This window comes from Schistocerca serialis, chromosome 7 (assembly GCF_023864345.2).
Source record: "Schistocerca serialis cubense isolate TAMUIC-IGC-003099 chromosome 7, iqSchSeri2.2, whole genome shotgun sequence".
Lineage (NCBI taxonomy): Eukaryota > Metazoa > Arthropoda > Insecta > Orthoptera > Acrididae > Schistocerca > Schistocerca serialis.
Genome location: NC_064644.1, coordinates 598,121,680 through 598,146,410, shown reverse-complemented (window position 1 = coordinate 598,146,410; position 24,731 = coordinate 598,121,680). Strand labels below are relative to the sequence as shown.

General features: G+C 38.4%; 2 protein-coding genes across 3 annotated transcripts in view; one reads left to right on the top strand and one right to left on the bottom strand.

The window, feature by feature from the left end:
* LOC126412044 (N(4)-(Beta-N-acetylglucosaminyl)-L-asparaginase-like) overlaps positions 1-7,377 on the bottom strand; it is a 174,853-nt gene extending 167,476 nt beyond the window's left edge. Inside the window, exon 1 of the mRNA XM_050081424.1 lies at positions 7,082-7,377. Coding sequence (XP_049937381.1) covers positions 7,082-7,220 — 139 coding nt within the window. The 5' untranslated portion in view covers positions 7,221-7,377. The remainder of the gene's footprint in view (positions 1-7,081) is intronic.
* Positions 7,378-7,615: 238 nt separating this feature from the next.
* The window catches only part of LOC126412043 (ubiquitin carboxyl-terminal hydrolase 46), a 97,839-nt gene continuing 80,723 nt past the window's right edge, over positions 7,616-24,731 (top strand). For both annotated transcript variants that reach the window (XM_050081423.1, XM_050081422.1), the window contains exons 1-2: positions 7,616-7,772; positions 7,949-8,029. In XM_050081423.1, the coding sequence (XP_049937380.1) occupies positions 7,770-7,772; positions 7,949-8,029 (84 nt within the window). In that variant the 5' untranslated portion in view covers positions 7,616-7,769. The remainder of the gene's footprint in view (positions 7,773-7,948; positions 8,030-24,731) is intronic.

Here is a 24,731-nt window from a genome sequence, read left to right as displayed (position 1 = left end):
CAAATTTAATACTCTACAACTTCGCCTATGATAATTTTTCTTTTTTTTTTTTTTTTTTTTTTTTTTGAGAAACAATTGTAGTAGACACTAGAAGCAAACGTCTGACAAAATGCATTAGGTAAGAATGATTTTTTTGAAAGTCATTGGTTTTCGATAATGTATATGTTGAACACTGTTGGGAATTCGACAAGTATCTACAAAGAAAGTTTTACAGGAAGATTAAAAGGCTTTCATTTTTATTTGGAACATTTTTTTCTAAAGTGTACCGTTTCTGAGGGATAAGCACAAAACCAAACATGTTGGACTTTTCCATATCCCCCCACCACTATCCCTCACTTCCCAGGTGAGTATGTTTATCTACTAACTATTCCCAACAAAGACAAAAATTCTCCCATATTCCATGCATTCTACAATGCATTCACTGACTGGACTAAGACTTGCAAAGGACTGCTGGTGCTCACCAGTCCCCAGCTCACGAGATCCAAGTTCGCCAAACCCATCTCCAGTCAACAAAGACTAAGGTCCCTGAGGTGCTCCCATTTGATATGACTGGAAGACACAAGAGCCTTACCAAATGCTACATATCCCCTCCTCCCACATGTGATCATAGTGCTTGTAGTAAAAGAAAATTTTCAGGTAACTGCATCTTACCTTAACAACCAAAGGCGTGTTGGAAGAATTGTGGGATTAAGAGGTATGTTTTATAGACTTTCCTGCTGATGATATGGGTGATGCAACGGAGAAGAGAATCAATGCACAGCATTTTATGTATGTTCATGGAGAAAATGTGTGTTCTACTGCATTGTTCTGTGGTTACTTTTGTTTTGTTCATCATTAGAATTTGTAACTGTGGTGGTAATAAATATGCTATGAGTTAAGTGTGAACCTTTTTGCCCACAGAATTAAATGTGAAAATAAATACTCTTTTCTTCTCTCTGTTTCCGTTGATTCTTTCCATTTTGCACCTGTTGTTGTTGTTGTTGTTGTTGTTGTTGTGGCCTTCAGTCCTGAGACTGGTTTGATGCAGCACTCCATGCTACTCTATCCTGTGCAAGCTTCTTCATCTCCCAGTACCTACTGCAGCCTACATCCTTCTGAATCTGCTTAGTGTATTCATCTCTTGGTCTCCCTCTACGATTTTTACCCTCCACGCTGCCCTCCAGTACTAAATTGGTGATCCCTTGATGCCTCAGAACATGTCCTACCAACCGATCCCTTCTTCTAGTCAAGTTGTGCCACAAACTCCTCTTCTCCCCAATTCTGTTCAGTACTTCCTCATTAGTTATGTGATCTACCCACCTTATCTTCAGCATTCTTCTGTAGCACCACATTTCAAAAGCTTCTATTCTTTCTTGTCTAAACTATTTATCGTCCATGTTTCACTTCCATTTATGGCTACACTCCATACAAATACTTTCAGAAACGACTTCCTGACACTTAAATCAATACTCTATGTTAACAAATTTCTCTTCTTCAGAAACGCTTTCCTTGCCATTGCCAGTCTACATTTAATATACTCTCTACTTCGACTATCATCAGTTATTTTACTCCCCAAATAGCAAAACTCCTTTACTACTTTAAGTGTCTCATTTCCTAATCTAATTCCCTCAGCATCACCCGACTTAATTCGACTACATTCCATTATCCTCGTTTTGCTTTTGTTGATGTTCATCTTATACCCTCCTTTCATGACACTGTCCATTCCGTTCAACTGCTCTTCCAAGTCCTTTGCTGTCTCGTGACAGAATTACAAAGTCATAGGTGAACCTCAAAGTTTTTACTTCTTCTCCATGGATTTTAATACCTACTCCAAACTTTTCTTTTGTTTCATTTACTACTTGCTCAATATACAGATTGAATAGCATCAGAGAGAGGCCACAGCCCTGTCTCACCCCCTTCCCAACCACTGCTTCCCTTTCATGTCCCTCGACTCATATAACTGCCATCTGGTTTCTGTACAAATTGTAAATAGCCTTTCGCTTCCTGTATTTTACCCCTGCCACCTTCAGAATTTGAAAGAGAGTATTCCAGTCAACATTGTCAAAAGCTTTCTCTAAGTCTACAAATGCGAGAAACGTAGCTTTGCCTTTCCTTAATCTTCCTTCTAAGATGAGTCGTAGAGTCAGTATTGCCCCACGTGTTCCAACATTTCTACGGAATACAAACTGATCTTCCCCGAGGTCGGCTTCTACCAGTTTTTCCATTCGTCTGTAAATAATTCGCGTTAGTATTTTGCAGCTGTGACTTATTAAATTGATAGCTTGGTAATTTTCACACCTGTCAACACCTGCTTTCTTTGGGATTGGAATTATTATATTCTTCTTGAAGTCTGAGGGTATTTCGCCTGTCTCGTACATCTTGCTCACCAGATGGTAGAGTTTTGTCAGGACTGGCTCTCCCAAGGCCGTCAGTAGTTCTAATGGAATGTTGTCTACTCCCGGGGCCTTGTTTCGACTCAGGTCTTTCAGTGCTCTGTCAAACTTTTCACGCAGTATCATATCTCCCATTTTATCTTCATCTACCTCCTCTTCAATTTCCATAATATTGTCCTCAAGACCATCGCCCCTGTATAGACCTCTATATACTCCTTCCACCTTTCTGCTTTCCCTTCTTTGCTTAGAACTGGGTTTCCATCTGAGCTCTTGATATTCATGCAAGTGGTTCTCTTTTCTCCAAAGGTCTCTCCTGTAGGCAGTATCTATCTTACCCCTCGTGAGATAAGCCTCTACATCCTTACATTTCTCCTCTAGCCAGCCCTGCTTAGCCGTTTTGCACTTCCTGTCGATCTCATTTTTGAGACATTTGTATTCCTTTTTACCTGCTTCACTTAATGCATTTTTGTATTTTCTCCTTTAATCAATTAAATTCAGTATCTCTTCTGTTGCCCACAGATTTCTACTAGCCCTCGTCTTTTTACCTACTTGATCCTCTGGTGCCGTCACTACTTTATCCATCAGAGCTACCCATTCTTCTTCTACAGTATTACTTTTCTCCATTCCTGTCAACTGTTCCCTTATGCTCTCCCTGAAACTCTGTACAACCTCTGTTTATTTCAGTTTATCCAGGTCCCACCTCCTTAAATTCCCACCTTTTTGCAGTTTCTTCAGTTTTAATCTACAGTTCATAACCAATAGATTGTGGTCAGAGTCCACGCCTGCCCCTGGAAATGTTTTACAATTTAGAACCTGGTTCCTAAAACTCTGTCTTACCATTATATAATCTATCTGAAACCTTCTAGTATCTCCAGGGTTCTTCCATGTATACAACCTTCTTTCGTGATTCTTGGCCAAGTGTTAGCTATGATTAAGTTGTGCTCCGTGCAAAATTTTACCAGGTGGCTTCCTCTTTCATTTCTTAGCCCCAATCCATATTCACCTACTATGTTTCCTTCTCTTCCTTTTCCTACTGTCGAATTCCAGTCACCCATGACTATTAAATTTTCATCGCCCTTCGCTACCTAAATTCAATAAAAATTTCACGCACCCACTCTTTCTATAGCTCCACGGCATCTAGAACAATGATGGCTCTGCATCATGCAACTTCATGAATGTAATTCTCACCCACTCTAGCACATTCACCAAGTTTCCTGGCTTCACCTACTGCTATCCCTCTAATCTTTTATGGGTGTAAAAAGGAGAGTCATTATCTAGAAAAATGAGGAAGCAAATGAGGTTGATGAATACTAAATAGGTACATGTATCTGAGAGCTGAGAAAGGTTGCACAAAGATAAATTCAAAACTAATGTTTTGTGGAGAGAACTGAATATTATTAATATATAAGATAGGATCATCAACAACAACAACAACAACAACAAGAAAATAAAATTTTTAAAAAATTTAAAAATTGTGCCTCTTGTACCTGAACAGAAAGCAAGAAGGAAGAAAACCAAAAGAAGTTTTGTTGTGTTGACTCAACGGTAAAACACACATAAGAAGATCAAGGAAACATTAATAACAGCTTCCACTGTGACCTGAATACAGTCCTCCTTGAGGAGAAGGAGAGCAGCTCTCAACTTTCTTCTCCTCTCTACTTGTGATTAACACACAGGATTGATTTCTAGTGTGCTCTTGTTTGGTTGGAAGTTAATGCCATTCACTGATTCACCCATTTTACCATTTTACTAGAAGGTTGGGATCTTGATTTAGAAGCTGCCATTTCAAATCTCATGTAGAACTAGGGAGTTATCTGTTGACCTAGAGGGAGTCTGGCATAGCTATAGGCTGTACTGAAAGAGAAGACCATTGCTGGTTAGAACGGCAGCATCACAGTTGTTTCACGCAACTCCTGGGACCATTTACATAACAATATTTTCTTTACATTTTTATGGCAATGCAGCACTATTGCCACAGTTGTAGGCAACTATGGCATCCAGAATATTGGTGACAATCTTTTGCACCTTGTGCTTGAAAGTTATAAATAACATTGTCAATTCTCAGGGCTCTTCTTTCACTGTGCAGAGTAAATACGCGGGTAAAGCAGCTGCACTGCAGCAGGTGCTCCAGAGACTGCCTGCCATCAACTGTTTTGTCTCAAATAGCTATCTACCTCTCAAGCATGAGGCTCACCTCCTGCTTAAGAAGTTTTTTTTGTACAGGTCTCCAAATAATCCGCATGGTTAAGTGAAGATCCAATGCTCCACTATTGAACAGATTGGTGGTCACTGAACCACACCAATGGTATACAATGATAGAGGACTAGCTGCACTAAACACCCTCACCCAGCTCATGAAGTCCAAGTTCTCCAAACCCAAGTTCACATGGGGAGGGCAACAATTGTGGGCTAGAGATTTTTGTGAAATTTCAGACAGATGTTCTTCAATGGGGGAGGGGGTTACAATTTACAAAATAATTTGCAATTCATGATGATGAAGGATTATATAAGTCATATGACTTACGTTGTACAGAGACACTATTCTGCACATTTTATCTCAAACGTATGCAGCACAGAATGTGTCATGATAAAGATACTTCAGCAATTCCCAGTCCCTTGCAATGTAAGGATTAAAACTTTTAGGGGGACCGCCACTCATCATAAAAAAAAAAAGAAGAAGATTATTTCATTAAAGAAGAGCACTCTCCTGACAACAATCAGGTCTTACACAGAGTGTATATACTATTTACCATTTATATCGTAAATGACATAGAGACTTTGGATAACGCAGCCAAAGTCTTGTTATTCACACATGATAAAAGTGTGATGACAAGTGCTCCAAAGTAATCCTTCTACAAAACTACTGAAAAACTGGAAATGAAATGAATGGTCACATCGTCTAAGTCATAGATAAAGGAGATGGAAAACTTTCGTTCATTAGTGAGATACTGGAAACATACAATCAGCCCACAAAGAAGACTGCTTACAAAATGCTCATGCCACATAAACTAGGATACTGCTGAAATATATGGGACCAAGACCGAATAGGGTTCACAGGGTACATTGAATGTATACAAAGACGGGCAGGGCGACTGGTTGAAGGTTTGTTTGACCCACAGGAGAGGATCAAAGAAATGCTGAAAAACCCAAGCTGCCAGACACCTGAAGATGGGTGGCAACAGTCCTACATATGTCTATCACAATGTTTCAAGAGCCATCACTAAGTAGGATTTTAGGAATACAGTACAATCCCTTACAAATCATTCCTGTAGTATCCCTGAAGATAAGATTAAACTGAGTATTGTGTGCAGGGAGGCATTTAAGCGATCATTCTTCTCACCCTTCATATACAAATGGAATGGGAAATCTTAATATGTAGTACAATGAGAAGAAATCTCTACCATGTAATTCATGCTGATTTGCACAGTACAGTGGTAGGCAGATATACTATATTCAATAAGATTTTCAGACAAATGCTGACTATCACAATTACAACATCCAAAACAGCACAGCCCTTCTTATGGAATGAGTAAAATTACTCAAACACATAGGCATGCAAACCACACCAATGTTTAGCTTTACAATGCACTGCCAGCCTACACCAGCAAGTAAGAATGCAAAGATAAAATTTTTAAACAAATTAGAAAAGATTCTCCTCAGTTATGGTTTAATTTTCCAAGTGATTACATTGACCCCATATCAGTTTGATGCATTGCCTTACATTAATCTAAAACTGAAAATTGTGTGCCCTCTACCTTTTAATTGAATTGAATTTAAAAAAAAAAAATCATATACAATCCTGTGCAATTTACCACTGTGTAATATACTGTCCTACATTTTACATGCATCCTATGTAATCAACGGTTGTTTGATGTAAAGGATTTATTGCTTAGGATGTACAAAGTACAGACAGTTATGAATAACAGACTATGAGTTTATGAGCATAGAACAGCACTATCTTTATTGGTTGTTTTCCTTATTCAGAAGAATGATGTACAAAGTTGTTATTAATTAAAGCAACTCTTTTAGAATGACACAGTGTGAGAGGCCAAGTGACACTAAGACTACAACAACCATCTAATGAAAGACAACTTAATATTGAAGTATGAGGACAATAACATTCCAAGACAGTAATACATTCGGTGAAAGAAGTTAAGCAGTGATGAAATATAGCACCTGAATCAATAGTTCACAAAAGATCTAAACAGAAAGAAATTAGCAAAATATGCCTAATAGAGGTGTAACAAGATCTCATGGTCAGGAAAGGTAAATATAAGTGCAACAATAGCACTACAGAATCAGATGAGAGACAGTAGTTCCACTAATCATGATCTGCTCGGGAAACAAAGTTGCAGTAAGTGCAGTTAATATTGAAATATCCAATAAAAGAAGCATGTTACTATTAGGCTATTTCAACTTGCCTCGAACTCATTAGGAGAATATGTAAAGCACGTAAACAAGTGTTGTTCTCAATGCATTTATAATTAACACAATTCCATACATGTCACTGTTATCTACTTCGATTTGTAGCAAAGTCTGTCGAAATTACGACGAGGGTCTATCTCACTAATTGCAACGTAAAATGACCAGAACGAAAATCTTACGGGGCGAATTTTTCTATCAACCTATTCTATTAGACTGAAAATTTAACTAACCGGCAGTTCAACGCGATCACTGTGTAAAGTATGATTAGCATTTAATGTATAGTACCTTTTGCTGTAGCATTTGTGAATCCCCATGTATTTATCACAATTGGCAGCTTGTTAACTGGATCTATTCTTGTAATTGTATTTACGGCGAAGCACGTTGCAGCGAAAACCGGGAGTAAGAAAAATGTAACCGGAGACATCCTTCTTGCTTTCACTATAAGATGTGGCGGTAACCTCTGTTACAGCGCATCTGTCATACAGTCACATGATTATTTAGGGAGCAAGATAACGTTCCTTTGCACTTTACACGCAATGACCTATCAATATTTCAACCAAGAATATGTAACCAGCTGTCTGTGTTTGAACTTGTTTCCTATTCGTCTGAATGTTTATATACCATGCACTGTACTTAACAAACAGCTGACTACCGCTCTGATAAGGCGGTCAGCTTTATTAAGATAATAAACGATACGTGTTGTTATGTGCTTAATGTTGGACCTGCTGCACTTGTTACACATATTTTTTATTGGGCACAGTGATTTTCTCAAGTAATGCAGCACCCAAACTGATTTACAGTTAAGTTTGTTACACGACTCTCACTCCCTTCTCGTCAGCGCCTGTGTACAGACGCTTGTGTGGACAAAATTGGGGATGTCGTAGATGGCGTTTCAGAAGTTACGATAAAACATGGCAGAATTGGGCGAAAGTCCAACATAGTACGCTACAATGTGATTACTGTAGTGCCCATAATGGTAAGATAATATAATCTATTGCTGTTATTTCGGGTTTTTAAAATTATAGTTTGCCTGCAAGGAACACGTCGTGTTACAGTCGTGGACCTTATTGAGGAACGCGTGTGCTTTACACCTGTCATTTATCTGTCAGCAAAACAATAATATGTTTAATTGTTTTACATTTTGTTGTATAGGGTGCAAACATTTCGCAGCTAGAACGAGATATTGGATCAGATCAGTTCCCACCGAATGAACACTACTTCGGATTGGTTAATGTGAGTACCATCATACCGATTTCTGACATTGATCATTCTTGGCTTGACACTGATGTATGAGGAATGAACGTCTGTTTTGTCTCATTGTTAGGTGTGTTATCATATTGATAGATTAAACACGGTATTCAGCTCGTTAATCTGAGCTGCATGAGCATGTTTACATTAACCTCCAAAGTTGTTGTCGCAGTTTATCGATTACGTCATTACTTGCGCATACAACAATTTTTTCCTCAGATTGATGTAATCTCTGCCGACCCTTTTTTTTTCGCCCTTCTTTTTTACGCATTCAAAAAGATTGTTCTGTCAAGAGCATGTAGATGACCTGAAAAGCAAATATTAATTACATTTCGATGAGAAATTTTTCTCTTAGCTGATAGTTTTTTTGCAACACAACGCTTTAGGTTATATTTGTCGGTAACTGAACACTTAAGTTCATTTGGCTCAGGTTAACAGTGTAAGATAATATACAGAACCTGTAACTGACTCCCCATTTAAATTGGGAAGATGACAATTCTCAATTTGTTGGTGTCAAATGTGGCAGGTATTCCATTTATCCATGAATAAAAACTTTGCACTTTCATTTCAAATTAAAATTGAATGGAGTGTATAAGCTCCTTAAAGATATGTTAACCACCCATTGTATATGTGTATTACTTGAAAATGGCTCACTCTTTCTAGAAATCTAGTATTTCGTTATGTAAATGTGGAGGTGGACACGTTACTTTTCCTCTTAAGCCCATCTGCAGTGGATGCACTAGTATTTCTCATGTTTTGGCCAATTTGTTGTGTCTGATACATCACTGTGTGTAATGACCACAATGACACACTTCTTAAGACAGTGAACTCTTATTCCAGTTCATTGATAGGATACTGCTTACAAATCACCTGAGTGTCCCATCTTAGAATGTTGCTGAAGTGTGTGGGACCCATACCAATTAGATCTAACAGGCTACATTGAGTATATATGAAGACGAATGGGTTGAATGGCTGTAAGTTTGTTTGAACCAGGGGAGAGTGTCACAGAAATGTTGAACATGAACTAGCTGTTGTTCTGACATATACCAGTTATCTTGCAAAAGCCTGCTTACAAATTTTAAGAACCATTATTAAGTGAATAATTTAGAGATATTTTGCAATCCCATAACTATCTCTCGTGTAGAGACTGTGATGACAATATTAGACTCATTAAGCACACACAGAGCATTTACACAGCTGTTCTTTCTGCACTCCATACATGGTAGTATGAAGGAAGAAGCCCTAACATGGTATCATGTAAAATACCTCTGCCATGCACTTCACAGTGGTTTAAAGAGTGTATGTTCTGATGTATATGTAGAACAGGACTTCAAATCCAAGTTTAGGCACCCAGGATAAGGTTTCCATGAATGACTTGAATGCTGTACTTCTTTCTTAAACAAGACTATAGCTGCATTCCTCTGCCCTCCTAATGCAGTCTGAACACATGCTTCATTCCAGTGACATCAGTACAATGTAGAACTTGATTCTCCTGCCCTTTTGTTATGTAGATTCCATTTCACTTTCTTGAGCTCTTTAAGAAATGTCTCCTTATCAAGTAGGATTTTAGGCCATAGCAGTTATTATACGTATGCATAGAATCATCTGATTCCACCCATTTACTTTGATCTATGACTTCATCAGTATGGCAGAAACAGCCGGTTCCAGTGTATACAATACGTCAACAATGTCACTCTATACACATGCCAACAAATATGAACAAAAATAAAAATGACACAATGTCTTACTCCGAAAATAAAAAACCAGGCAACCATGGAAAAGTGGAACTTTAGGATGGGAGAAAGCTAAATAAACAATAATAAAAAAGCGCTGCACCATTTGAAAACAAATAATATCCAGAAACAATTAAAATTATAACGTTCCACTACACCAACAAAACCACACACCTACATCTCTGAAAAGTGGAGGCAAATTCCCAAATGTCTCGTATTCACTGCATGAACTGACCTACCATAAATATCTAACAGACAAAACATCACAATTACTATAGGATAAAACCAAGACAAAAAATACTTACCAATAAAAGCCTCCAGCAATACCCCCTAGGTTGGCCAGCATGCACATGATGCACCCCCCCCCCCCCCCCCCCACTCTCTCTCTCTCTCTCTCTCTCTCTCTCTCTCTCTCTCTCTCTCTCTCTCTCTCTCTCCAAAATTAAATAGATCTCCTAAAACACCCACATGTTAACTTAATAAAAAAGTTAAGACTTGTTTCTGTTCTGCACAACAAACACCAAATTACTCAGGTAAAAAAGAAAAAGAAAAAACCCTTAGTAACTCCATGAAAACACTTCCACAACCCATGTTATTGCACCAACTACCACTGAAACTCAGGATCACGTTAGCAAGATCACAACCCAAACTCGAATGACTCCAGTACCACACGTTAAATTCGGCACGTCCGTATCCCCCACCAGACGCCCACCATCAAATACAACATGACATTTACGAACACAACCAACTCAAAAACATTGCACTGTAGTGACGTCCTGCACAACACCATCACCATTATGTCACAGGTCAAAGACAATGGGTGTAATGGCACGCTTCCGTTGACCCTATACGTGGATGAAATATTACTAAGCATTCATTTTCCATAATAGTCAGGGTAAGACATGCAGAAAACACCTTTTTGTATTGTCATCCAATATCAGTACTGAACGTATCTCCCATTGTGCAACCATACACAACTGTTCAATCCATTAACAATATGATGTTCATAATAAGATTTTGATACCACGTAACCTGGAACATCATATACAATTTCAGAAACATACCATTGTTTACTTGAGTATCCAGTTATCACTCTGTCCTGCAAAGCTGTGGTAGATAATGTAAGAAGCTCATCCATGCACTGTTCATTCTGTTTTAATCAGTTTGCTCAAGATAGACTTTCCTTTTCAATATTCTATTTCATTTATTGTATGATGTTTTGTTAAATTTCTCTCTGTGTGTATACTTGGTTGTAAATTGCAAAAATAGGGTGCCCACAATTGTCTGTTACTTGTTGTCTTCCTTTGTCATTGATTGGCCTTTAACTTCTAGAAAGATTCTACTTTTTTCTCCAAATTACAGCTGTAGCATATGTTTCAATATCTGAAATTGTCATATTATACCTTGTGAGAATGTTTTGAAGTTTATGTGAGACGTTTGTGAGCCTTCTTGGTTTTCAGCTATTTGCATTAATTCACCATCATTATTGTCATTCATTTGACTGTTTGAGAAACTAACTTATTCAGTTTTGCCTAGTTACAAACTCTTGCACCCTGTACACTAGTGTCTTGTATTAAGAATGACTGTCACAATCTTCCTCAGGTTAACTTTCCTTGTAATGTTCCTTCTAGGACATCTACAAGAAACTGAGTGTGTTGGATTATGTGAGTAATCCACTTGTGTCTTCTTCTGTCTATTGTTCTTCTAAACAACCGTTGCCAGTGCTTTGCTTGACTTCCTGTTTGGTGGCTTTATCTGTCCATGTCTTTGGTACCATACTTCAAATGCTCAGAGATTTCATTTCATTTTTGTGTATTTTCTATGTTTCACGGCTGTAACATGTTACACTCCAAATGCAGCTCTTAATTGACTTTTTCCTCATATGCTTCTCTTTCTTTGTTGTACGTTGTCTTCACTTTTTCCATCTTGAGTTATCTTACTTCTGAAATATGTATATGATCTTATTTGTTCTTATTTTATTTCCTTTGGTTTTAATTTCTACAGTTTCCTTGGAGTACATGAATAGTTGTGTAATTCTGAATTAATTTGTTTTGTACTCATCCCTCAGTACTATGTCCCTAACTTTTAAAATTCTTTGGAGATTTCTTTCATCTGGAGCTATCATAACCATATCTGCAAACCTAAGTATCTGTATTTGTTCACCATTTACTCTGATACCTGTACAGTATTCTTTGTAGCATTTATTGCATATTCTATGTAGATGTTGAATAAGCATGGTGACATATCTTATTCTATTGTTTTCTGTAGTTTAGTTTAATCAGTTCTAGAGTTGTAATTAGTTGGTTCCAGTTGACGTTGTTGAAAACTGTTACGAAATCTACGAGAGCTATGGTATGTGATCAGTTGCAAATAATAATGTTCATAGCTATGTTTTTGTTAATTTATAAATCAAATGGATGCATTCCTTTCCTATATTATTTAGTCCAAATAAACAATGAATGATAGTGGCGATAAACTACATTATTGTCTAAGTCTCTGAAAATTTCTTTGCTTTCTGTGTATTTTATATAATCTAATTTTGATGTATGCAGGTTGGGGTGAGTTGAGCCTACCAGTAACGAACTTCAGTCTTGATTCATAATTTGATGTTGTAGAGTGTGATGTGCAACTGGAGATTGTCAGCATTCTGTTCTCTGCTCATTTTGCTTGTATATTGTATGAAGTGCTGATACCAAAGAATGAGAATATGCAATCTTGGTTGTGGTGAAATACTGATCTGAGCATAGCCCAAGGTCTAGAGTAGTTTGAAGGGTGACTTATAATGAGTTGATGAAGTGCATTTAACATGAGCACCAAGTGTCAGTCTTGCCACTGAAGTTGATAGTTTTGTACAAAAGTTGTGACTCCAAGTGCAATTGTGCGCTTTTTTTCCTCTCCCGTGTGAAACGTATCATTTTAAAGAGTCATACTTCCATAATGTTGCCACAATTGTAGCAACTAGCTGCACCTGACATAAAGTGCCTGTAAATACACACCATCTGAGGGTGAGCCTACAGGGGCTCAAAAACCTGAAAAATAGTCATTGTAACAATGTTATTGAGCAACTAGTGACAGTATCAATACAAAGCATCCTCTGTAAGAAACTTTCCAGTGTCCTCGTTTCCAAGCATAAAACCTTCTTTCACATTTCTTAAACGTAATGTTAACTTATGAAAAGGACAGATTGCTACTCTGTGTATAGCAGAAATGCTGAATCGCTGATTGGCACAAAAAAAAGACTGTTAAAGAAGTAAGCTTTTGGCCAAAAAAACCTAGTCCGAATTGGACAACACACGTGTGGTGATTCGACATCTCTGTTGTAGGATAAGTAGCAATCCGTCCTTTTTTATAATATTGTCATCCTGGATTTTCCATTGTTTAATTTACTTACTTATCCAGTGGTCACTGGCCCTGTATACCATCCACTGCATTGACAGTAGATTTCCATTTTAATCAGTCTGGTGCAATGTCCTCTCAGTTGACAGCATTCATACCTTCTGCCTCTTTCTTACGCATCTTCCAATATGTATCTTGATCTGCCCATGGTTCATTTAGCTCTGATGTGGACAACGGAAGCTTCGTAGGAAGTTGGGTCTCTGATGTAAGGATTATGTGGCCTGTCCATTGGGGTCATTGACTCTTTTGATGATGTAAAACATTGGGCTGGTTCATGATCATTTTGTGGAATTTGAAATGCCTTTATACTTGAACAACTCTGAAGGTTTATTAGTCTCCTAAGGCCAGCAGAAATTCTTTCACTTACGTTAATGGATATTTGATTAGAACTTCCCTGGTACTTGAACCCATAGATTTTAAATGGTGTTCATCAGCTGTGAAGTGTTCATGTGCATATTTAGTTCAGTTCACTTGCATATGTTTTGCTTTTTTATGAGTGGTATCCTGCTATATTTGCTACTATGGTGGTGTGTGTCTTTTTATATATATATATACACAAAAGCGCTGGCAGGTTGATAGAAACACAAACAAACACACACATACACACAGAATTCTAGCTTTCGCAACCAATGGTTGCTTCGTCAGGAAAGAGGGAAGGAGAGGGAAAGACGAAAGGATGTGGGTTTTAAGGGAGAGGGTAAGGAGTCATTCCAATCCCGGGAGCGGAAAGACTTACCTTAAGGGGAAAAAGGGACAGGTATACACTCGCGCGCGCGCCCACGCACACAAGCAGACATTTGTAAAGGCAAAGAGTTTGGGCAGAGGTGCCAGTCGAGGCGGAAGTACAGAGGCAAAGATGTAGTTGAAAGACAGGTGAGGTATGAGCGGCGGCAACTTGAAATTAGCGGAGGTTGAGGCCTGGCGGATAACGAGAAGAGAGGATATACTGAAGGGCAAGTTCCCATCTCCGGAGTTCTGACAGGTTGGTGTTAGTGGGAAGTATCCAGATAACCCGGATGGTGTAACACTGTGCCAAGATGTGCTGGCCGTGCACCAAGGCATGTTTAGCCACAGGGTGATCCTCATTACCAACAAACACTGTCTGCCTGTGTCCATTCATGTGAATGGACAGTTTGTTGCTGGTCATTCCCACATAGAAAGCTTCACAGTGTAGGCAGGTCAGTTGGTAAATCACGTGGGTGCTTTCACACGTGGCTCTGCCTTTGATCATGTACACCTTCTGGGTTACAGGACTGGAGTAGGTGGTGGTGGTGGTAGGGTGCATTGGACAGGTTTTACACCGGGGGCGGTTACAAGGGTAGGAGCCAGAGGGTTAAAGAAGGTGGTTTGGGGATTTCATAGGGATGAACTAAGAGGTTACGAAGGTTAGGTGGACGACGGAAGGACACTTATATAGAGGAAAACATTCCACGCAGGAAAAATATATTTAAAAACAAAGATGATGTGACTTACCACACAAAAGCGCTGGCAGGTCGATAGAAACACAACAAACAGACGTGTCGTCTTGCTTCCGTTCTTGTATATTGAACAGTTTGTGTTTCTATCGACCTGCCAGCGCTTTCGTATGGTAAGTCACATCATCTTTGTTTTTATTTTTATATATATATATATATATATATATATATATATATATATATATATATATATATAAATTTATTTTATTTTATTTTATTTTTATTTTTTTTTTTTTTTCGTAAGCAAATAGTAGAAACCTGCCACCTTCCTTTGCCAAATGGCGAACAAATTGTCAGTAGTTCAGCAGCATGGATAGGGTCCAGTCTGATATTCACATATATTTTTTGCAAATGGTTTTAGCTTTTGTAAAATAACTGTGAAGTAGATTGATTCCATGGTAGTTAGAGCTGTCCGTCTTGCTTCCGTTCTTGTATATTGAACAGATGACTGCAGTCCTCCAGCTGTCTGGCAATGCCACAGTCTGCCAAAGGAACTGAAAGAGTTTGCAAGCTCGGTCTCTATTCTTAAGCATTTCTGTATAAACCATATCTTCCCCTGCTGATTTATTGCCTTTCATCTTCTGTGTGGCTTGCGCTGTGTTTTTCTCCGTGTCGTCAATATTTGTCTAATTTGTTATTTCTTGGTTTTCACTAAAACTTAGCTCTGGGTTAAGGTAGTTGAGTAGCTCACTGAAATAACTTTTCCATCACTTGACTCAGTGTCCTTAGTCGTGTTTCCATTTTTGCCACTTGTGCACTGACTACATGCATTGAGGGAAGCCCTACCTATGCAGGGTGTACATAAAGTCCAGGAACACTTTCAATTATTTATTGCACAAGAACTAAATATTGTACAGATATCATACATATGTCATTTTGAAGAGAAACCCTGAAAGTTTTTTTCCATGTATACCGCCACAGCATAGTTTCGTAATTTCCCGATAGTGAACACTAGTCGCAAACATGGTGAATTCAGGTGTGTGACATCTGTACAATGTTTAGTTCTTGTGCAATAAAGAATTGAAAGTGTTCCTGGACTTTATGTACACCCTGTATTGACAATGTTAAAATTCGTTACTCAGATTCCTTCTATTTCGGAAACCAATATAGCAATGGACATGAAACTTGTGCAGCCCATTACATGTTATGTTCTTAATGTGCTGAACTAAAATAATTGCATTTCAGCCAGGGATTCAGGAGGAATAATATTTTTAATTATGTGGTTAACATTTTGTATAATTTTTTGTATTTTCTTCAAAATAATTTTAATTGTACTTAACATTATGTTTTTATTTTAGTTCAGTAGACTCAGTATATCTATGTTGCAAATCCCTGAAAATTTGAATACTCTGCTCAAAGGAATTTTGAGATTTAGGGGATAATGCAACTGAAAATGTAAATTTTCTGAAACAGTGTCTAATGTTTAAAATGACTAAACCTTACTTGCCACCTTTTTTTTCACCCAGGAGCACCCTGTACCATGCTGTTATCACCATTTTGATAATTTTCCATGGACCTTGTTCTTTTCTCCCTTCTGGACTCCTTAATGGCCATTTCTGTTGCATTTTGTGCTTTATTAATGTGAACCTCATTCATCCAAGGAATTTCTTTGCAGATTACTCCAGGAATAATTCCTGTATGCTATAGCACTTTCACACTACCAATGTTACCATCATTAAAAGCAGTAACAGTGTCACAGACTCCCTCATTTTAGTCTTCCTCCCAACAAAAACATTTTTTACTGTGAGAGTCCATATGAGATTGTTGAAAGACGCATTTGTATTCTGAGTCTGACCATGTAGAGACTGCTTCCACAAGTCACAATGTGCCAAGTCTCATGACTTGCATGACACTGTTGATATGACATGTTTCTGCCTGGGTGAAGTTTTCAAGTATCAGACATTGTGCTACTTGCACCATGTATCTGGTCCGGGAGGTCAAAGCTGATGTGTTCGTATGTCATTTGTTGACAGTTTGTGGAAGAACAAATCGTCAGTGTTATGGTGTTTTACGGGCTGTAAGATGCACCTTAATTTTTTAAAGTTTTTATCATTTGGATTATTAGATTGCAAAGTCAGACTAAAAGAAACCAAACTGACCTTTAACATCCCTGAAAATTTTCTTCTGAATTTTCTTCTTCTTCCCCCTTGCTTCTTCTGAGTGTTTTTCTTCCTCATCCTCTTAGTTGTCATCATTGTCCTCTTCATATATAAGATGGTCTTCACTGCCATCGAGAGCATTACTTATGCCACAGTTCATGAGAGATTTAATAATAATAATGCCTTTTCTCACTATAGACTATGACTGTTTTATCCACTGACACATTGTTTGATTGTAGGTCAGTTTAAAGCTCCCTATGGCGTGAATACATGTTGGGTTTCATCAGTTGTCCATTTGTTCTATTTCTCTCTCATATATACTGTAAATGGTTTATTTATTGAGACATCAAAAAGTTGCAGTTGTGAAGTGAGTCGTCCTGGAATAACAGCAAGCTCTGTACTTCCCTGTCTCAATTTCTCTTTCACAGAATTTTTCAAATGACTGCTAAACTGACCTAGCAGAAGAAGAGAACTCTTCTTCAATAAAGCAACTTTCCTTCTCTCCCACACTGTTAATCCATAATTTCATACCATCGTCATCTGTCCAACCCTTGTGAGATGACGTCAGTAATTTCAAGCTCTTTTTTTTGGGGGGGACAACCAATCCCCTTCTGTAGTTGTTTTTTAAGCTTTCCTTCTGTTTTTAGTTTCTCCAATTTTTTGAGTTTCGTTCCCATTGCTGCTGGTTTCCAGTTTCGTTTTTTTACCTTTTCCTAAGTCACAGACCGGGCACTAATGACCGTAGCAGTTTTGCACCATAAAACCGTAACAAAAAGAACCTGGTGGTATTTCAGAAGGTTTGAGCATTGTTTTGTACTTGAAAAGGACTGTTGGATTAAGTTTAGTACCACTAGCACAATGTGAAAGGACGATAATGTAGAGCATTTTTTCGTGCCCATTTGTTTTTATAGCTACAGTTTTAGTACCTGTCATGACAGCAGTTCTATTACTTGACACATCAAGTGTCGGAGGAGTTTTGTCCGTATTCACCATTTGGCTTAGTTCCACACTGGTTTTCTCTCAATGTTGAACAATAAGCAATGAAAAGATAATGTTTTCTCTTCATACTCTTGTGGCATTTTCTTAGATATTTTGGTTTTGGCTGGCATGCTAAGTTGATGATGCTTTATAAACCTGTAGCACCAACCATCTCCACCCATAAAGTCTGTTAAGTTCCACTGTTATGCTCACTTATAAGCATGTATTTGAATTTGGATTAATTCCAGTGCCATTTTGATGGTGTCCTTGAATCCATTTCAATACATCATCTACTTTGGCCATTTTGCACATTTAGTCTTCCTCGTTTTTATTAGCCTACCAATCGTGAATGGATTTTTTGTGTTAATGGAAGGCCAAAATGCCACTGAGCTGCTCTGTTTCCATGTTCATCTGCATATGCAATTATTGTGAATTTAAAGCCTGTATCAGATGAACACCTTTCATTTTTTTTCTGTTGTGAAATTAGGTGCTAACGAAAATATTGTGTTGCTGCAAATAACACAAATCACTTTCAATTAAAAGTTCACCAGCACTGTAGATTGCAATGATGTAGACAGTGTTCTGGGTTTTCAATGGCGGGCAGGGGAGACGGTGTTAGCAAGCTTTTGAATACCCACAACTCATGTTTGTCGCATCGATGCACTGCTACTGCCAGTTGAACCCAACATTGCTAGATAGGGATAGATTTCTGATGGAATTGGATATATGGCCGTTTTTATTATGGCAGGAATTTTAAGTCAAACACTAGACATTTTTGTGTATTAATTTCGAGATAAGACGCACCTGAATTTTGGAGGCAATTTTTCGAAGCAAGAAGTGTATCTTATAGTCTGTGAAATATGGTAGTCCTAATAGCAATCTCATTGTTTTAATTCATCAATAATTTTGTCTGCCAGCCATCCTTTATGGTTTCGCCATCTGAAAGTTTCTTGTTTCTCAAACTTAGTTTCAGCTTTCTCAGCCAGATGCCCATTCTCTTTTGGACACAATTCACACATTCCATTTTTGTGATAATCATATCACCATAGGGCCGAGCTGCTGCTGCTGCTGCTGCTGCTGCTGCTACACCATTGCATGCTTTTGAATCCCCATTACCTAAGAACTTAGAATAACAACACCAGTTTCATTCATGAATCAACTGGAAATTTCAGTAGCTGCGAGGTCTCTATATTCCACCACTTGTTCCTTCATAGTTTGTATAACAGATATATTCTGCATGGTTCACTAATTTACATTTATAACAATGTTTTGTCAAAATCTGAAAGTCTATTATTTTTATGATATTCACACTGTTTATTGTAACAACGGAGTTCTTAGAGCGTCTACGTACTGCAAGGGTTTATATTCTGAAAAGCTACTTAATAGTTTCTGACATTGCTACCAATATAAACAGCATAATTTCACCTGTGTAATATTGCAATCCGCAGCCTACTGTGTAAAAAGTTAGTTACTTTATTTGATCTTACAGTGGAAAAAAAAGCTCCCCATGCAAGTTTGTATGATACCATTTTATTAAGAAAAATGCAAATTTTGTAGTGGGATAAAAGTCTGAAAAATGCAAAATTTTTCCACTCAGATTTATCTTGTACCCTGTTATTGCTGTCTCCACATGGAAAAATCTTCTGCTGTCCGGGCTTCAGTTATTCATCTTTTCAGTTCTCAGCACTGTTGATGCTTCTCTGCCTGCTTCTAGATATGTTTTCTTCAGTGTTTTGTTATCTATATCCTTTAGCCGTAGCTCACATGCTTTCTTCTTTGTCTTAATTACTACTCCACATTCCTCACTAGTGGTCTGACATCCTTTACTATTTGCCTGTGCTGTATGTCTCTATCATTTCGTGATCTTTTTGACTGACTGATAATTTTTCTGCCCCGTGAGCATCATGTTCCTGGATGAATTTTCGTATGAGGACTGTTGTTGAACTGATAACCATATTTGCTGAAGTGGTAGATGTTAACGTTCTTAAGGTGTTATTGTTGGTTTTTTTTTTTTTCTTCAACCTGTACTTTCCTGTGCTAAGAGAATAGATAGTTTATTTTTACACTTTTGTGTTAAATGCACGTAAGAAGCACATGTGTGTTCCTTTTCGGGAATTCATAAATCTCTGTTTTGGCATGCTTTGCTCTCAATCTGGCCATGAACATTGATGGCCACATTACAGCTTTTCTGGGTGACTGAAATGACAGACACTTGCTAATAGTTTTGAACTCCATTTTGTTTGCCATGTTCTTACTGAGGGCAAAAACCATCCCAAATTTTCTTTCGGATCTTCTTCCATAGAATATTTTCTCAGCTCGTGGTTTAGGGGTTAGCATAGCTGCCTCTGGATCACAGGGTCCCGGGTTAGATTCCGGGTCGGATTGGGGATTTTCTCTGACTGGGGACTGGGTGTGTGTTTTCATCATCATCATTTGAGATAGTGACTAGATTGGATTGTGAGAAGAAAATGGACTGTGTAGAAATTGTGACTTTGTACGGGCGCTGATGACCACGCAGTTGAGCGCCCCACAAACCAAACTACTACTTCATCATCATCATCATCATCATCATCATCATCATCATCATCATCATCCATAGAATATTATAACTTTCCTACCTGCTGTGCAGCCATCTTAAGCTAACCATTTAGTTTACTGCAATGCCACTACATCTATCCTATAATGTGTTATCTACTGTAATTGTCCCTTTTTAACTTGGTTAAATTTTTCTGGTGTGTGGTTGTCAATCCAGTGATCAACCGCCAACCTGGAGGACCGAGCTCTCTTCTGTTGGGGCTACCGTACATTAGCTGAAAGGACCAGTTTTAAGGCATCTGTCATCCACCATCACCCTTCTTAAAAGGGGATAGGATATATTGCCTTCACACACAGATGTGATGTATGCCAAAAACTTTTAGTGGATGTATCTATTCAACATAAGTATAACACTCAATACTTACTGTCCAGTGACATACCCTCCTCCTTTGTCAGAATGGGCTTGTGAGTTGGTATGGCCCTGCCCTGCTTCATTGATGCCGGAGTTGATGCATTTTTCTATTGATCTTGCACACCACCTGTGCTGGTGAAGTATGTGAAGGAAGGGAATCTGGAGATGGATAATAGTAGGGACTGAGTGCAACATAAATCAGATGGGGTGCTGTGAGGCACCTTTTGTGTGGATCCTCTGCAGAGACCTGTCACAAACTCACCTGCCCACATGGGCAGTACTATGATAAAGTGATTCCTCCTGGAAGAGAAAATCGTTTGCAACAATTAAATTGTGCTCTGTGCAAAATTCTATCAGACAGTTTACCATTCCTTTTACCCAGGTCATGTTTTCCTCTTTCTTTTTCTTCTGTTGAATTCTCCCATCATAAACAAATTTCCATCTCTCTTAATAACCTGAATAATTTCTTTTATCTTATTGTACAATTTTCCAATCTCTGTATCACCTGAGAGTTAGTAGGTATGGTTACTTGTAGTACTATACTGGGTTACAACTGTGATAATTCATTCACTGTGCTCTTCATTGGAATTTACTTACATTAGTATCGTCTTTCTCACTATTAGACCTACTCTTGCAATGTTCCATTCCCAGGCCATAAGCTTTTTGCAATTGTACATTTGGCAGTTTTTTAAAAATGCAGTTTTCTTTCAGCCCTGTACTGTTGTGTTCACCAGATATCAAACTTAAGTCTTTTAAGAATTTCTTAGCAGACGGCCTCCTGTTGGCATCAGCCTAAGTTGATATTTGCAATGAGCTTGGCATGGCAGCTTCATGGACATACCTCAACCAATAATGGAACGCAATTCTGTAAATGCCCCAGTGTTGTCCCAGTCCTGTAGGTGGCTGCTGTTTTCACCTGCAGCTTCGCTATTGAAAGCAGGCAACAGTGCTACAAGCTGTCCGGGATCTTCTTACACTGTGTCAACTGCAAACTCAATTTCTTATTTTTTGTGTCATAATTAATGGTGTAAACGCATACGGTTGACAGTAGTACTTGACACCAATTGACGGAGGGGGCGCGGGGCGGGGGGCAGGAGGACACATGTTCATGTTGTTGTTGTTATTAAAGAACCAAGAAAAGAAAGGAAGGCATTGAACTGATCCATTGTCATTCTTGTGTATGTTTTTGAACATTAGATAAGTCCATCATAGTATTATTGAAATAAATTTAGTCTCTGACCCAAGAATGTGCCTACACTGCAACAAAAAATTTCTGTTTTGCTTAATTGACTTATTATCTCTAAGTATTCATAGCAGCAGAAACCCAGATAGTTCAAGGATTCAACTAAGTGATGTAGTTATGAAGAAAGTTATTATATAGCAGCCAAGCTCAGAAAGTGCATGAATCAGCTTTGACCAGTATCATCAGTCGTTGATAGTGGAGTCTTGCATACACAAGCAATCAGTTATTTTGTTTGGAAATGAATGACTATGTGGTAACATTGGTTCATTGTGTGCAACCTTTTCACCTCCCGGAAGTTCATGCTTTCTTGGACAGATATAAAGATATATCTTTAACTACATTAAAGGAAGAGTAAAGGAGACCTCCTAATGAATTGCCACCTCCCTCCCACCCCATCACACACACACACACACACACACACACACACACACACACACACACACCATCAGTTGATTTCTTCTGAAAGTTAGCAAAGCTATCATGCTCTTTTGTGTGTGTCACTTGGCGTCACAATGCTTCTCATATTTGGTGAGTGGTCTTCCTGACCCCCAAAATTACTTGCATAAAATGTATTGTTACTTTATCAAACTAGCCATTTATCTTCAATTTAAGTAACATGACTTTCATAATGAAAATTCAGTCCACTTAAGATTCAAAACCAGTTTTCTACACAGTGACACAGAGTGAATTTGCCTTGCAGAAAAAAGGGGGGAGGGGGGCAAATTGTCCATTTAACATCGAGGCAGGTATCAGAAATTGATGTTATATCCATGATATTGTAGTCACCTACAGCTGTTGGCATTACATGGGCCCCCTTTGTCTAGGGTAGCATATTTGAATAGTAATCAAAGTGCCCTCAGTCCTATGTTCGAACCTTGTTACTGCCTAAATTTTAAGTAAAGTGATCAGCAAGGGTGGCTGAAGACTTGTGGCATAAGAAGTCACCCTTGTTCTGCCAATGGCCTTGTCAAAGATGGCAGAGGGGCTGATAGACAGTCAGGGCACTCTCTTGCCCTTGGGAAGGGTAACTGTCCCTAAAAGCCAGAAGAATCAGCAATGATCAATGGCTTGAGGATGCAGAAGGCAATGGAAACCACTGCATTAGACAATTTGTATCCATAGGACATTAGGCCTGTAACTGAAAAAGTGTTGTGATGATCTCTCCATTGGCAAAAGATTCTGACTAGTACCCCATTCGGATCTCTGAAGGGGCTGCCAATGGGGAAGTGACAATGAGAAAAAGGTTGAATAACCAATGAAAGAATACTGTTCTAAGAGTCGGGGGTTTGAAATGTCAGAAGTGTGAATGTGGTAGAGAAGCTAGAAAATCACAAAAGGGAAAACCTAAGGCTCTGTCTAGATATAGTGGATGTCAGTGAAGTGAAGTGGGAAGCAGATAAGGATTTCTGGTCAGTCAAGAATAAGGTAATATAAACAGCAGCAGCAAATTGTATAACAGGAGTAGGAGTCATTATGGAGGGTAGCGCAGAGGGTAAATTACTGGGAACAGCTATATGATAGGGTTGTTCTCATCAGAACTCACAGCAAGCCAACACTGACAACAATAATGCAGGTACACATGCTGGTGTCGCAAGCAGAAGATGAAGAGACAGAGAAAATATACAAGGATATTGAGTGGGTGAATTAGTAGGAAAAGGGAGCTGAATAATAGTTATGGAGGATTAGAATGCAGTTGTAGTGGAATAAGTAGAAGAAAGTTTATGCGAGAATATTGGCTTGGTAGTAGGAATGAGAGGGGAGAAAGACTAATTGAGTTCTGCGTTAAGTATTGGTTAGTAATAGTGAATACTTTGTTCAAGAAACGCAAAAGGAAGAGGTACACTTGGAGAAGGTCAGAGTACCGGAAGATTCAGTTAGATTAAATCATGGTCAGGCAGAGATTCGGAAATCAGATATTGGATTTCAGTGCATGCCCTGGAGCAGATACAGACTTGGATCACAATTTGGTAATGATGAAGAGTAGGAAGAATCAGTATGCAAAGAAGTAGGATACAGAAATTCTAAGGAATGAAGTTGTCTGAGACTATAGATACTGCAATAAAGAATAGCTCAGTAGTCAGTTCAGTTGAAGAGGAGTGGATGTGTTTAAAAAGGGCAATCACATATGTTAGAAAGAAAAACATAGGTACAAAGAAGGTAACTGCAATGAAACCATGGACACCAGTAGTAGTACTTCAGTTGATCGAGAGAAATAAGTACAAAAATACTCAGGAAAATTCAGGAAGACGAGTCACTTAGGAATAAAATAAATAGAAAGTGCAGGGAAGCTAAGTGGAAATGGTTACCCAAGAAATGTGAAGAAATCTAAAAAGAAATGATGATTGGAAAGATTGACTCGACATATAGAAAAGCCAAAATAGCCTTCAGTGAAATTAATAGCAAGGGCAGTAACATTCAGAATGCAATGGTAATTCCACTATTGATGCAAAGGAGAGAGCAGATAGGTGGGAAGAGTACATTTGAAGGCCTCTATGAGGGAGAAGACTTGTCTGATGACACGATTGAAGAAGAAACAGGAGTTGACAGGGATGAGGTAGGGGATCCAGAACTCGAATCAGAATTTAAGAGAGCTTTGAACAACTTAAGGTCAAATAAGGCGGAAGGGGAGATAACATTCCGTCAGAATTTCTAAAATCGTTGGAGGCAGTGGTGACAGAATGACTAGTCACTCTTTAGTGTAGAACATATGAGACAGGCAATATACTGCCAGACTTTCGAAAAAACACCGTCCACACAATTCCAATGATAGCAAGAGCTGACATGTGCAAGAATTATTGCACAGTCACCTTAACTGC